This window comes from Rhinopithecus bieti, unplaced genomic scaffold (assembly GCF_001698545.2).
Source record: "Rhinopithecus bieti isolate Rb0 unplaced genomic scaffold, ASM169854v2 scaffold_23303, whole genome shotgun sequence".
Classification (NCBI taxonomy): Eukaryota; Metazoa; Chordata; class Mammalia; order Primates; family Cercopithecidae; genus Rhinopithecus; species Rhinopithecus bieti.
The window spans coordinates 556398-570833 of NW_016810922.1; the positions used below are offsets into that span (position 1 = coordinate 556398).

General features: G+C 36.3%; 1 protein-coding gene across 1 annotated transcript in view; it reads left to right on the forward strand.

Annotated features, from left to right (window-relative positions):
• The window catches only part of DST (dystonin), a 387485-nt gene that overhangs the window by 367618 nt on the left and 5431 nt on the right, over positions 1–14436 (forward strand). The window contains 10 exon segments of the mRNA XM_017893233.1: positions 192–335; positions 1351–1539; positions 3654–3783; positions 5427–5590; positions 6383–6545; positions 7364–7518; positions 7689–7763; positions 8661–8678; positions 11436–11553; positions 13867–14066. Coding sequence (XP_017748722.1) covers positions 192–335; positions 1351–1539; positions 3654–3783; positions 5427–5590; positions 6383–6545; positions 7364–7518; positions 7689–7763; positions 8661–8678; positions 11436–11553; positions 13867–14066 — 1356 coding nt within the window.

The following is a 14436-nucleotide window of genomic DNA, read 5'->3' on the forward strand; positions in this document are numbered from 1 at the left end:
AAAAAAAAAAAAAAAAAGTATTTCTTCTATTTTGTCCCCCTTTCCTCCCCAATTAGTAAATGATTTCCACTGTGAATAAACCAATTGAAGTTTTTGCTTATTTGTTTGATTCTGGCAATCAAACAAATGTCACCAGAGTTTTGTTTTCAGCCAATGCCAACAGTTAATTGAAGTCTTTGTTTCTGCTGTAGGAATTCATGAAGAAACTGGAAGAAAAGAGAGCTGAACTAAATAAAGCCACCACTATGGGCGACACTGTTTTGGCTATCTGCCACCCCGACTCCATCACCACCATTAAGCACTGGATAACAATCATCCGGGCGAGGTTTGAGGAGGTCAGTGTGTCTCAGATAATCTTCAGAGTAGCAATAGCTTAGAGAGTTGAGGGGTGTGGGAAATTTAGGAATTAAGATGCGCTTATGGCCATGGGAAAATGAGACCTCTACATAGAAAATGTTCTTGTAAATATGCTTCTTGTATGCATTACAGTCTCTGAAATTCACTTTTCTTTAAAAGGTCAAAGACATTTTGCAGCTATATCCCTGGAAAATTTGAAGGCAAATATTTAGTACACTATATAACATTTTGGCCTCCTTCCACATTGTTTCTGTTGAATAATCCAGCAGTTGGATGGTGTTTTGGAGCAGTATATACTGGTGGAGTGAATTGGTATACATAAAGTGAATTAATTCTGTATTTAATATTTTAGCTTTTTTTTTTTTTTTTTTTTTTGGACAGAGTCTCGATTTATTGCCCAGGCTGGAGTGCAGTGACGCGATCTTGGCTCACTGCAACCTCCACCTCCCAGGTTCAAGCAATTCCTTTGCCTCAGCCTCCCGAGTAGCTGGGATTACAGGCACGCACCACCACGCCTGGCTAATTTTTTTGTACGTTCAGTAGAGACAGGGTTTCACCAGGTTGGTCAGCCTGGTCTTGAACTCCTGACCTTGTGATCCGCCTGCCTCGGCCACCCAAAGTGCTGGGATTACAGGCGTCAGCCACTGTGCCCTGCCAATATCTTAGCTTTTTACATTTCTACTCTGTGCCACATGGAGTAAGCTTACCTGATCCTTCAGAGAATGCATATTTGAACTCAGATTAGAAAGCAAAAGGAAGCCTGAGTGATTGACATGCATCTTTAAATTCTGAAGATGATGAACATCATCGTGGTCTCTCATATCCTCCTCGACCCAGATCTTGATGCCACTAATGGAATCTAAAAAGACCAGAAGCATTATGGGTCTAACCCAGGATGATCCTAATTGTCATTTAAAATTTATTTATTTTACATCACTGCAATTATTTTACTAAGTTGGAGGAAATTCTGAGAAATTTCTGTTTCTCTGACAGGTGCTGGCCTGGGCAAAGCAACATCAGCAGAGATTAGCAAGTGCTTTGGCTGGGCTTATTGCCAAACAGGAATTGTTGGAAGCTTTGCTGGCTTGGTTGCAATGGGCTGAAACTACACTTACTGATAAGGATAAAGAAGTCATCCCCCAGGAGATCGAAGAGGTGAAAGCACTCATTGCAGAACACCAGGTAAAATAAATATAATCCTAACTCCTGTTAACCATTTTCTCAGATATTTTCTTTCTTTCACTGCTGTACTTCTCAAAACACTGCTTTGTTATTATTTTCACTTCTTCAGACTCCTTAGCTCCTTACAATTATATTTCCAATTCTGTAGCCACCCTAAAACCTCTCTTTACAGGAACCCTCTGTGACCTTTGCAAAACTTTCCTTCTTTGTCCTCTGTGGGGTTATACTCGTGGTATTGTCACACGTTCACTCCTGCTCTCCCTTTTGCCTTCTTAATGTCAGCTCTCCTTACTCCTTATGTGTTATCCTCAGCTCTCTACTTCCCTCACTCTGCTCCCTCTTTTGGTGATCTCACCCACCTCCACCTCCCTGGCTTCAGTGGGTACCTTGTTTGATTGCTCTGTTTGCATTTTTATGTCTTCGAAGATGACTGTCACCACTTGAAATACATCGTATGAAAAGGGAACATGTTGTCTTTCTTAGAAAAGCACTTTTCCTATATATCCTACTTGTTGTAGACTCAAATGATGGGTATCACACTCACTTTGATTTACTTGATTGCTCACAATTTGTTTAATATGCATTTACAAAGAGAAATATTAAGTGTCAGCTCAGTTGGTTAAGCAATTAATGTTGCCATTGTTGTGTGTATGTGTGTGTGTGTTTTAAAAGTCTAAGACATCAATGTCTATAATGGCCCTAAGTGTACCAGGTCATGTTCCCTGTGATCAGAGGTATTAGAATTCTTCAGTGTGACAAATATTCCAGAAAGGTGTTACTTCACTTTTCCCTTTTGTCTGGGTCTCCTTTTTCCCATCATTTTTCACAGTCTCTGCCTTTCCTCAGCTTTTGCTGCATATTCCAAATATAGGGAGACCTAGTAAATAATAATAATAAGCCCAAGGAGATAAGCAGTGGCAAGGTAGTTAAACCTTTTAAATGCAATGGTAGTATACTTTAACCCAAATAGCTTTTACCATCCTTGGAATAGCCTATTTATGAATATTTTGATATGTCCACATTAAATGTGGATGCAGTATGTCATAATATATCAAAGAGCCATCTTTTTTTTTGAGGGGCAAGGTCTCACTCTGTTGCCCAGGCTGGAATGCAATGGCACAGTCATGGCTCACTGCAGCCTCAACCTCCTGGGCTCAAGTGATCCTCCCACCTCAGCCTCCTATGTAGCTGGGACTATAAGGCACATGCCACCTGGCCTAATGTTTTCATTTTTTGTAGAGACAGGGTTTCGCTGTGTTGCCTAATCAAAGCCATCTTAAATATTTCAAATATGTAGGTGAAATGTGCCACAGAAAAGTTCTTCGAAACATCCTAGCTAACTAGTTTCTTTGTAGACAGATGCTCACTAAAGATTCTTCTGAGGAGTTTGGAAGCCTGAGTTTGGTTGGTGCACAGACAAGTTATTTTATTCACATGACTTCTCTCATATGTTCATGTATGTTATTCAACTAAAACAAATTATTTTTATTTTCAGTGTACTCTCTTTACATTTTATATATATATAAATATATATATATATATATATATATATATATACTATAAGTATATAGTATAGTAGGTAAGTACGTATTTTTTTTTTTTTTTTTTTTTTCTTTGAGACAGAGTCTCACTCTGTTGCCCCAGGCCAGAGTGGGCCAGTGGGCCAGCAATCTCGGCTCACTGCAACCTCTGGCCTCCTAGGTTCAAGCGATTCTGCTACCTCAGCCTCCCCAGTAGCTGGAACTACAGGCACGTACTACCATGCCTGGTTAATTTTTGTAATTTTATTAGAGACGGGGTTTCATCATGCTGGTCAGGCTGGTCTCAAACTCCTGACCTCAGGTGATCCACCTGCGGTGGCCTTGGCCTCCCAAAGTGCTGGGATTACAGGTGTGAGCCCACTGCACCCAGTCATATTTTATATTCTTTAAAAATTAGTAAATGCTGCATTATGATGGTTTAGATTTTTTTTTACCCTGAAGATAAAGCATGATGATTTATTCTTCTTCAGAAATAATAACATGGTTCTTTCATCCTTCTGTTTTTAGTTCATTTCTGAAGATGGTTTTCTCTAGTATACTCTTATTTGATTGACATAATTTCTTTCATTTCAGACCTTCATGGAGGAAATGACCAGAAAACAGCCTGATGTTGATAAAGTAACGAAGACCTATAAGAGGAGAGCTGCTGATCCTTCCTCATTACAATCCCATATTCCAGTCTTGGATAAGGGACGAGCAGGAAGTAAGCAGTGATCAATTTCTTTAAAATGTCAATAAACAAGGGAGCTAATTTTATTTTGAGTTATTTGAAATTTGGGGGCAGTTGGTGATTTTACATGAGCACTAGATATCATGAAATGCTTTCTTGAAAGAATACATGTGCTCAAGTATTGTAGAAACGTACTTAAAAATAAAGAAAAAATATACCCAGGTTTCTATATGTAACTTTATTGTCTTAAAGTATATCTTTCATATTAGCTAGAAGAAAATTGAAAAAATTTACAATAAGAACGAAATCATCACCCCCTTTGCATTGTCTCATTTTTCTTCTGTTATATATATAACTTTAAAGCTGAGCATAATAAAAATGACCATGACCTGGATAACGTTCATGACTTAGTTGTTCATTGGTGGCCAGCAGTCTGATAGCTTTTGCACATGTTCATGTGACTTCAGGCTCTGTTTACTTCTAGAGCTACTTTAACAGCATGACATGACGTTAAAAACAATCATAGTTAGCTTGGAGAAAATTTAAAAGAAACACAATTTGTGTTATATGTTTTATGCATTTCTGAATGGAAATGCATTTTGTGTATTACTTAATTTTTTAATTAAAAAGAAATGATGTCAGAGCTGTTGTAATTACTTATTACACAAGGAGACAAGGTAAACTATTAAGAGCCCTATAGCCAGACTCCTTGGCTGTCTCCAACACTTACCAAACTGAGAAACATAACCCTGGACACGTTACTTAAACTCATTCTGAACCTCAGCTTCCTCATCTGTAAAAGGGGATAATTATAACCTCTTTGGACTGCAGTGAGAATTAAATGAGCTAGTACATATAAAATGCTTAACATACTTCCAGGCATATAGTTAAATGCTCAAGTATTTCTTGTACTGTAAATCTCAGCTGGGACACTTAACATTCTGTATGACCCTAGGCCAGTAATTTTTCTAGGTCATATTTAGCCATTTAGTAAGATGAGAAAAATTTGTTAAGGTCATTGTTTTGTGAAGTTGTTGAGACTTGTGGAAAACAGCCAGAAAGCAGGAGGAAACTTTAGTAAGGCAGTAAACTTGGTTTGAGACTATGCACAGGAAACATGCAATCTCAGTGGAAAATGGATGTGGGCAAAGGCTGGGGTCCCATACACATGCTGCCATATTTTATTGGCATTTGTGAAGTGTCTTGCTTTGACTCCTGTGACTGCCCAGTGTCCGCTGCCCTCTTCTGCTCTCCCTTTCTGCCTTCTTCTCTAGAAAGGACAGCTGGGTTTGATGTAACTCATTGTGAGATAGTCTCACTGGCCTGTGAGATTTCCTTTAACAAACAGGAGGATCACAGCATGCTTCATTGTCATTGAAATGGCATGAATTTTAAGCTGGAAGATGTTTTAAGTGTAAATTTATTGAGAGAGGTTTCCAGTATTTAAATGCCCTTGTCAAGAGATATTTCTTCAACTTGCATGAACAGTGTGTGATCCTTAATATGGAAAACAGATTTGGACCTTGACATTATACATCATCTAAATTAGGATACTTTTACTTGTACAAACCCACAATTAAGTTTATGCAGTCTTAGCTAGGAGCAAAAAAGGTCAAGCCTTAACACATTTCAGAACCCTGGAAACTGCCATCCTAACTAAAGTTATATCTTCACAGGAAAACGCTTTCCAGCATCAAGCTTGTATCCCTCTGGGTCACAGACACAAATTGAAACCAAAAATCCTAGGGTAAACTTACTGGTGAGCAAATGGCAGCAAGTCTGGCTCCTGGCGTTGGAAAGAAGGAGGAAACTCAATGATGCCTTGGACAGGCTGGAGGAGGTTTGGAAATTCATACCCTCATCACCATATTGTCATTTGCCCTCATTTCTCGTAACACATTGCCATCGCCAAAATCTTGGTATTTTTTAACTTTTCTGATAATAAGCAAACTCTTGCTATTCGAGTACATTTTTAAATTCCAAAATAAATACCACAAGTATGTGTGATTTTGTGAAACATTGATATATGGGATTTGGATTTAGGGAATCAATAAAGTAAAAAAAAAAATGATTATATTTTAACAATCAGAAGCTGATTCCTTAAGAATAAAATCTAACTTGACATAATGTTTGCTGGCCATTCTGCCTGGCAAATATAATCATTGATATTTCAGATCTTTTGATTGTGTGTATTTGATTACCTAAGATTTCAAGTTTTGGATTCTGCCATTGGGAAATTTTTAGAAGCCCTGGGGAGTTAAGAGAGTGGCTGATAGTGCAGAGGGAGAGAGAGCGAAGGGTTAGGTAAGTGCTATTGAGGTGGACCTGCTATCCCAGTGAGCATGACTAGTGGTGGTACTTAGAGCCAGACCACCTTTATGACTTTGGCATTAATCAGAAATTTACAGCGTAAGTTTTTTGGAATTTTATTTGTAAAGATAAATCAGTGACAGAAATGAAATACATTTTAAGGCCAAAATGTTTCTAAGTCCCCTTTGCAAGATCATACCTCTTTTTGAAATGGAAAGGATATGTGTACTACCTAGAGAATCATTTAAAAAGTTATTCATATGTATAATCTATAATTTTAGTACAACATTAACTCAACCAAAATACCTTTTGTCCTTTTTAGCTGAGAGAATTTGCTAACTTTGATTTTGATATTTGGCGCAAAAAATACATGCGATGGATGAATCACAAGAAATCTCGAGTGATGGACTTCTTCAGGAGAATTGATAAAGACCAGGATGGGAAAATAACACGGCAGGAATTTATTGATGGAATTCTTTCCTCAAGTAAGTTCCAAGACAGATGACTGTAACTAATACAGTTTTTAAAGGAAAGAAGCACATTTTAAAATTGTGGGTCCAGTGAACTTGTGTTACTAATAAGGCATTGCCTTATAAGTTGCCTAGGAAGTCACTACCCTTAAAAAAGTGTGTTTTGGTAAAATCTGTGGCTCTGGATTCAGGAACACTCACTACCTGTGTGATCACAGATACGTTGTTCTCTCACTCCACTGAGGCTGAGAACTTGTTAGAATAATAAAGTTAATAATATATGATTCTTAAGGTATTTTCTGTGTGTGTGTGTGTGTGTGTGTGTGTGTTGCCTGGCATATGTGTAATAGGAAGTCAATAAATTCAAGTCCCTTTCTTTTTCATTCTAATTTACATTCTGATCTAACTTTGTCATTAGTAGGAAATTAGAACTCTGTAAAACTTCCTAAGATACTTATCACCTTCTTGTTTGATGGCCCAATCATTTGTATGTGATTTCCCTGACAGATGTTACTAGATGTCATTCTTAAGGTAAATTTCACATAAATTATTCTTTGACTAGTAATTGAACCATATAAAATTGCCAATGTTAAACATTTTCAACCTAAAAAAAACAGCATTTTATATGATTCACCTATGTAGTAATTAAAGATAAGTTAAGAGTATATATAGCTCTTCATTTGCTATGATGTAAATCAGTTTTTTTAAAAAGGATTTTAACATGTTTGATCACTGATTATTTAACCAGCCACATTGAGATTAAAATGTGCAATTCAGAATACCTTGAGAAAGAACTAACAAGTCACTACCTATCATTGTTTTCAAAATTTTAGAGTTTCCAACCAGTCGCTTGGAGATGAGCGCAGTTGCAGACATCTTTGACAGAGATGGTGATGGATATATTGACTACTATGAATTTGTAGCAGCCCTTCACCCAAATAAAGATGCATATAAACCTATCACAGATGCTGACAAAATCGAAGATGAGGTACTCATTATCTTTCCATTGCGTACAACACTGATAGTATGTTCTGCCAGGATATCATGCACAATTCGTACAATCATTTTATTTTCACTTTAATTGTAGTGTCAAAGTTTTAAGGATTCTACTATGTAGTATTAACATTGAAGTAAATATTTCATCATTGTTTTTGGCAGGTGACAAGGCAGGTAGCTAAGTGTAAATGTGCAAAGCGATTTCAAGTTGAACAGATTGGTGATAATAAATACAGGGTAAGTTTTCAAAATAATGTTGTAGTTCCTTTAAAGGACATAAATTGAAATCTGTATATAATTTGATCTCCGTTGTTTTCCAGGAGTCTTATTTATTTGTTTTTTACTTCATATCAAAATTTAATGGTATATGAAACTCTTACGTTTAACATTTTAATTTGTATAATGGTAGCCTGCATTTTGCATATTAGGAAATATCTTTGACATCTACATCATGCACATTGCCTTTAAAGAAAAGTTATTCACAAGAAAATACTCAAATCTCACATATTTAGGTTGCTTCATATTATTTTATATTTTGTTATGATTAGAGGTAAGTTTTCAGATTTCAAACAAGAAAGCTACTCTAATCCAGAACCACAAAGTTAAAAATATGAACTCACTTTAATAAATAGGAAAAAAGAGGATAATGTCTTCTCCACTTGTGCAGTAATTTTTGCTTTTATTAAAAATCTCAATTAACTTGGTTCACTGTCTTCAAAACAGAAGAACAGTGTGACTTCATTACTCTTTCTCTATTTTTTTTTCTTTTTTGGAACATCTCTTATATGTAGTAGCTAGATGGGAAATGTGCTGAGTTTCCCCAATACAGTGTGTTACTTACAAATGAAACATTAATTTTATTTTTATACTTCCATATTAAAAAATAGTCATCAATGTATTCAAAACTTTAACTTAAATTTGAAATCCTAAGATTTTCAAAAATATGTGTACAGAAAATAGTCTGATTATTTGGTTTGAAATTGGGACAGATTTCAAACTGGGTGCCTGCACATCTCTAAACTAGATACTACATCCAGAAGCACAGAGTGTGAGTATGTGTGTATGTTCTAGAGTCATACAGAAAGTTTCCTGTTGAACTAATTGTGTCTTTCTTCCATTTTTCATTTTTATCAGTTCTTCCTGGGAAATCAGGTATAAACCAGTGGAATGTATTCTCAAGTTCCTGATGATTTTTTTTTTAACTTTAATTCATAGTCATTAAAGCTTGCCATGGCCAATCTTTCCCATGCTGTCTCCCTAGCTACTACATTGTTGGTTGGCGTGGTGTTTCTGTAAGCGCTATAAGGGTCCTTGATCCAGGATTCCTTTTTGCCTTGTGTCTTAAATGAGGAGATTACTTTTAAGCAAACCAGATAATGAATTGTAGCTTGGCTTGCTACAATGTTACAAATGCAATTTTTAATTCTCATTTTTGATAATATGGGCATATATTTTATGCTAATACTCATTGGAACACAAATTTGATTCTCCACACATCTCTGTGTTAGGCTCATTGATGTTTAACTATTTAGGACATACGGTCTACAGTAGCCCAGGAGGATCAGCCTCAGGCAGTGACACGGGAAGACAGAGAGCCAAGAGGTCTCCTTGGCACTCAGCCGCAAGTAACCAGTTCTCTCCAAAAAAGCTATTTGCCATTTGTTCAAAATCACTGATTTTTGGGGATTGGCATCCTCTGAATAGAAATGTTAACTCCGTAGGCTTTAAGTAATATCATTCCTTTTGAGGAAAGTTATTGCTGTAACATATGCAGAATCTTAAAGTCACATTTTATGCCATCTTGATCAAATATTTATATTGGCACTTAAGTCAATATAAAATGTTTACGTTGACATTTAAGTCAGCATGAACTGTGTAGTGGCACTACATCATGATCAGAATTTTGAAACTAAAGACAAGAGCTACTCTGTTTTGATTTAAACATATCCATGAGCTTTTTTTTTTTTTAACTTTATACTTTGGAAACAACCATGCTATCTATAGTACCTGACCATATTACATTAGATATGACTCTGCCACTCCGTTTTAAAGCCATATTACATCTCAAGCTTCAAATTATCTATTACCTTCATTTATTGCAAGCAAATAATTTATTTTTAAAACTTCCATTATTTATGATATAAAACATAAAATGTTACTTTTCCGTCCTTGCAATTTTTGGAGTCAGCACATGAGAGAGCATCTTTTATTTGCAGAGAGGATGAGAGAAATACTTACCTCAAAAGGTTTTACTCACTGAAAGCACAGTCAGCAACATTAGTCTGTTTTCTCTTGTCTTGTGATTTGGTTATTGGGAAAATTTAGAGAAATTCTGAAGACAGTGTTAGTTGTCTGGAGAATACCTTATTAAAATAGAAAATTATTTGTATTTATTACACTTGAAATATCATCTCTATAAGGAACTTTTAGTTATTTCCTTATAACTTTTGTTTTGAGTATAATCTTGAACGAAAATCATCTAGTCCCATTATCTGGTTCCTTAAGGGTAATTTTCTTTAAATCCCCTCCTTTCCCTTTGCTTATTAGCAGCACCCAATTTTTTCTAACAAAATAAATTGACACTTTTATTTTTAAATTTTAATTAACATTTCAGGAACAATTATAGGAAAGTTTAAGTCTCAATGTTTAAGAAAAAAAGATTTAGAAATAGTGGTTTTTAAAAGTTTGGTGGAAAAACATGAGTTCCTGCTGGTGCATTTTACATGCTATCTAGGTCCTTCTGAGTTTTAGGATCCCAAGGGGTTTGGTTGGTATTGTTTTTGGGTTTTCTTCTTGAAACTCAATATTAAAACACTAAAAAGTAGCAGATTTTTTTCTACTTAGAGTTTTCTGCTTATCCATAATGAGCCCAAATAAAGTCACAATTGTATGTTACCTGCTTTACAAAGAAGCCATTTATGTTTAATTGACTGTTCATTTTGCTTTCTTGTCTGCTGGGGTAACAACCATGAAATTTAGTCTGGTAGTTTTTATGAGTTGGACATGAACCTATTAGAAATGATTTAAAGTATAAAATCATTTCTCACAGGCTTTCAAAACATAAACCTGTGATCAGAAACCTGGAATCTCGATATTTATTCAGGACTTGCAGAATTTGTAGCATATCTACATTATTGGAGATCTATTGAAAGGGCAAGAAAAAGATGATAGCCTCTTAGGATCAACAATTATGGTACAGACAACTGTGAGAGAAACCTTTTAGATTTGGCAGCCATATCATTAATAATGTGTCATTGGCTATTCTAATATTACGGTAATCTAAAATGGCATATTAACCCAGCCTTTAACAAATTGCTTTACCAGATCATTAGGGATGCAGAAATTTTAGTTGACTGTAAAATTTGTGTGAGTCATACTCATTTACTTTATTCTTAAGTCAAAACTGCTCTTAGAGAAAACAAAATGAGTTTATAAAGATTTCTCACAGATTTCAGTGGAAAGCAGTTTTACTGTAAGAGATAGTTTTAATGAAGAGTCAAAGCTTATTAAATTTTTCTTAGAATCATCTTATTTTAGATAAGCCCTGGGCAAGTGGGCCAATGCTTTACTTTCGTGGCTATGTTTAATTCCTAGAAACATTTTAAAATTACTGCCTTACTAATATTGTTTCTGTCATAAGAAAGAAAAATACTTTTTGGACCAAAGCTTTGATAGTATACTTGATAACCTTTGTAATCTTTTTTTTTTCAAACTGTTTCCTTTGGGCTAAATCAGCATGCAGCTGTCTAACGCAAATCATTACAAACCCCCTTTTCTGAGATTCTACTAATCGCTACGAACTAAGCAAGAAATTAAAGTCGGTTGCTTTAGCTACTGCAAATTGCACATCATCCTACAGTTTAGAATTATTATTGACAACTAGAGGTTCTTTCTTTCTTCACTGAACAGTTTGGAGACTCCCAGCAACTGCGACTGGTCCGGATCCTGCGGAGTACTGTGATGGTTCGTGTTGGAGGTGGATGGATGGCACTTGATGAGTTCTTAGTGAAAAATGATCCTTGCAGGGGTAAGGAGATGCTTATCATGATAACATCATGAAAGTATTTCAATTTTATATTATTTTCCAACACCAAAACATACTGGGCATAATTTTGGTCATTTATTCCAATAGTGAATGTTTCACATTGGTCTGTCAGCCTAAAGTTCCCAAAGAACCTGTGGCAGTCATGTAAACCATGTTCTTCTCATTTTTTTTTCTTCTTCTTCTTCTGGATGAATATGGTGGGCAGGAAATACTAGAATCCATTTTCTTTAGGAAACTTTTATATCTATGATTTTCCAAACAATTACACCAACCAAGGAAAGGATTTTGTCTATTATTACATAGCCAAGTAAGAGAAAAGAAAACTGAGGCGATGAAGACTGAAAATGCTGGATAATAAAAGTTTAAAGGTCAAAGTTTTTATGAAATGAAGGGCAGGTGAGGAAAGCCGTAATTAAAAAATGTTTAAATAATAATCCAATGCTAACTTGACTCTTTGAAGTTGCAGATTAGAACATTAAAAATATAAACATATAATACTATAGCTCTCTACATATCTTCCACCCCAAGTCCTAAGTTAGCTTTTAGTTTTTCTGTTTTCAGATCCTCTGTCAATGTTTAAGTTCTTAGCCAATTTGTGTTACACGTGGTCATTTAATTGCAATTTCTAATTAGGTACCATTTACTCAGTAGGCCCATTTTTCTTCCCCTCCCACTCCCCCAAAGAAAACCCAATAAAATTGTTATAATTTTCTTTAACCTGTGAGCTCACTGTAATCCTTTTTAGCAAACAGCAAATGTTCATGTCAGTGCTGCCTCCTTCGGCTACCCAAGTGGGAGCCCAGGTTTCCTCCTGTAGGTCCTCTTGATTTTGGTGATGGTGTCACCATCTGGTACACATAGACATATCAGAGTCATCAGGCTTCTCTGCCAAGGCCACCATGGATTGTTATACAATCATATGCAGTAACCCTGCTCTCTCCTGACCAAAGACACACCTGTGAGAGAAGTAAAACAAGAACAGAAGCTCCTGTTTGTTGTGTATTTTGAAAATAATGTAGCCTAAGGTGAAATGCATCTCCGTTTATGAAGAAATCAGAACACATTGTGTTCTGTTGGGTTGCTTACGAAGGTTAGCATGGCTGTGGCACAGTCTTCCAAATACATTTTTCTTATTGAGCCAGTTCTTTGAGTGCTGCTTTTCCTGATGCAACTTTTCTTCTAAAATGTGTGCTAAAGGCCGGATCTGAGCACCCTTTGCATATTCAACTACTGTACTTTGTTTTCTTCTTCTGCTAACAGTATTCTTTAATGTGATTGGTATCCTGTGTCATTTTTTCTAGTTCATCATCATGGGAGTAAAATGTTACGTTCGGAATCAAACTCTTCAATTACTACTACTCAGCCTACTATAGGTTGGCAACCTCTCTCTTTGCCTCTCCCCTCTTTCCTTTTCTCTTTCCTACTTTTCCATTCTTGCTTCAGTCATTTGTTTTAAAATAACATGCTTCATCCATCGCGTATGGCTTAACTCATATCCAGCTGAGCTGGTGCTTCCAAATTTAAAGTCTGAAAATTTGATGCACTTTGGTTGTGTTACAAATGCAGGTGTTATAAGTGATCAAACACATGCTAACACGTTGCTCATCGGGTTCTTGTGGAGTGTTCTCCGTGTGCATATGTGTTTGTATGAGTGCTGCATCACTGATTACCTCACAGATCCTTGGGTCTGGTGTTTGTTATTGCATGTTGGTAAAACAGTTTTTCAAGGCATAAAATAAAAATACTAGCTGCCTCATTTAAGTGAAAAACCCAGAAGTTTATATGTTGTCATCATGACTAACAAGCCATCATTCATTCTGTGTAATTATATTGTTTAATTAATCCCAATGTTGAAATACTGGCATTCTCTTTACGTCAATAGTACATGCAAAAGACACAGTCCCTGCCTTACTGGTCTGTCTTCTCAGTGTGGTGAGAGGGTAATGAAACCATGTGGGCATCAGTAGCTGGTGGATTAATGATATTTTAGCATGAGCTTTCCATTTTCATGCTGACACTTTCTTTAATAGTGGTTATTCTTGCTGGTGTCTAGTGTTAGAATAAGCACACTTTATTTTTTCCTCCCCAAACTCACCTGTATCCAAAAGGAATGCATTGTAAAGGAATGCATTTAACTTTTTGTTATGCTGAGTTGGAGTTGGCATGGCAAAAAGATGTTCTTGAAATTCTCAACGTGATCTCTGGTGCCAGGTGGCTGTTCTTCCCCATAAACGATTGAGCACCTCTTCTTTTCCTTCTTTTCTTTGTGTGCATTGTTGTGTGTGTGTAAACCAGCCAAAGGAAGGACAAACATGGAACTGCGTGAGAAGTTCATTTTAGCAGACGGTGCCAGCCAGGGTATGGCTGCTTTCCGACCCCGAGGCCGAAGATCCCGGCCATCATCACGAGGCGCTTCACCCAACAGATCCACTTCTGTGTCCAGTCAGGCTGCACAGGCAGCCACCCCACAGGTCCCTGCCACCACCACACCCAAGGTAAGACTCAGGGATGAAGACTTTTCCTCCCCCTTTGCAATCAATTTCCCAAGTAGACTTTTGAATGTTCTATATAGGGCCCTAGAATTTGTAGGACCAGCTATCTCCATTTGTGCACCTTCTCACAATATAGAAAATACAGGATTTTTAAAATATGCTTTTGCCTAGTGCCTCACATAGAGGTGATCTATTTAGGGAGCCTTTGTGATCTTCCAGATTGATTTTTCTTTTTAAAGCTTCATTCATTTTTTTGGTGTGTATGATTTGCCATTGGATCTTTCCACTTATTTAAAATTGTTATTATTCTTGCTATGAAATGTGACTCTTTGCTATGAATATCTCTTTCTGTGGCTTTTTTTTTTTTTTTTTT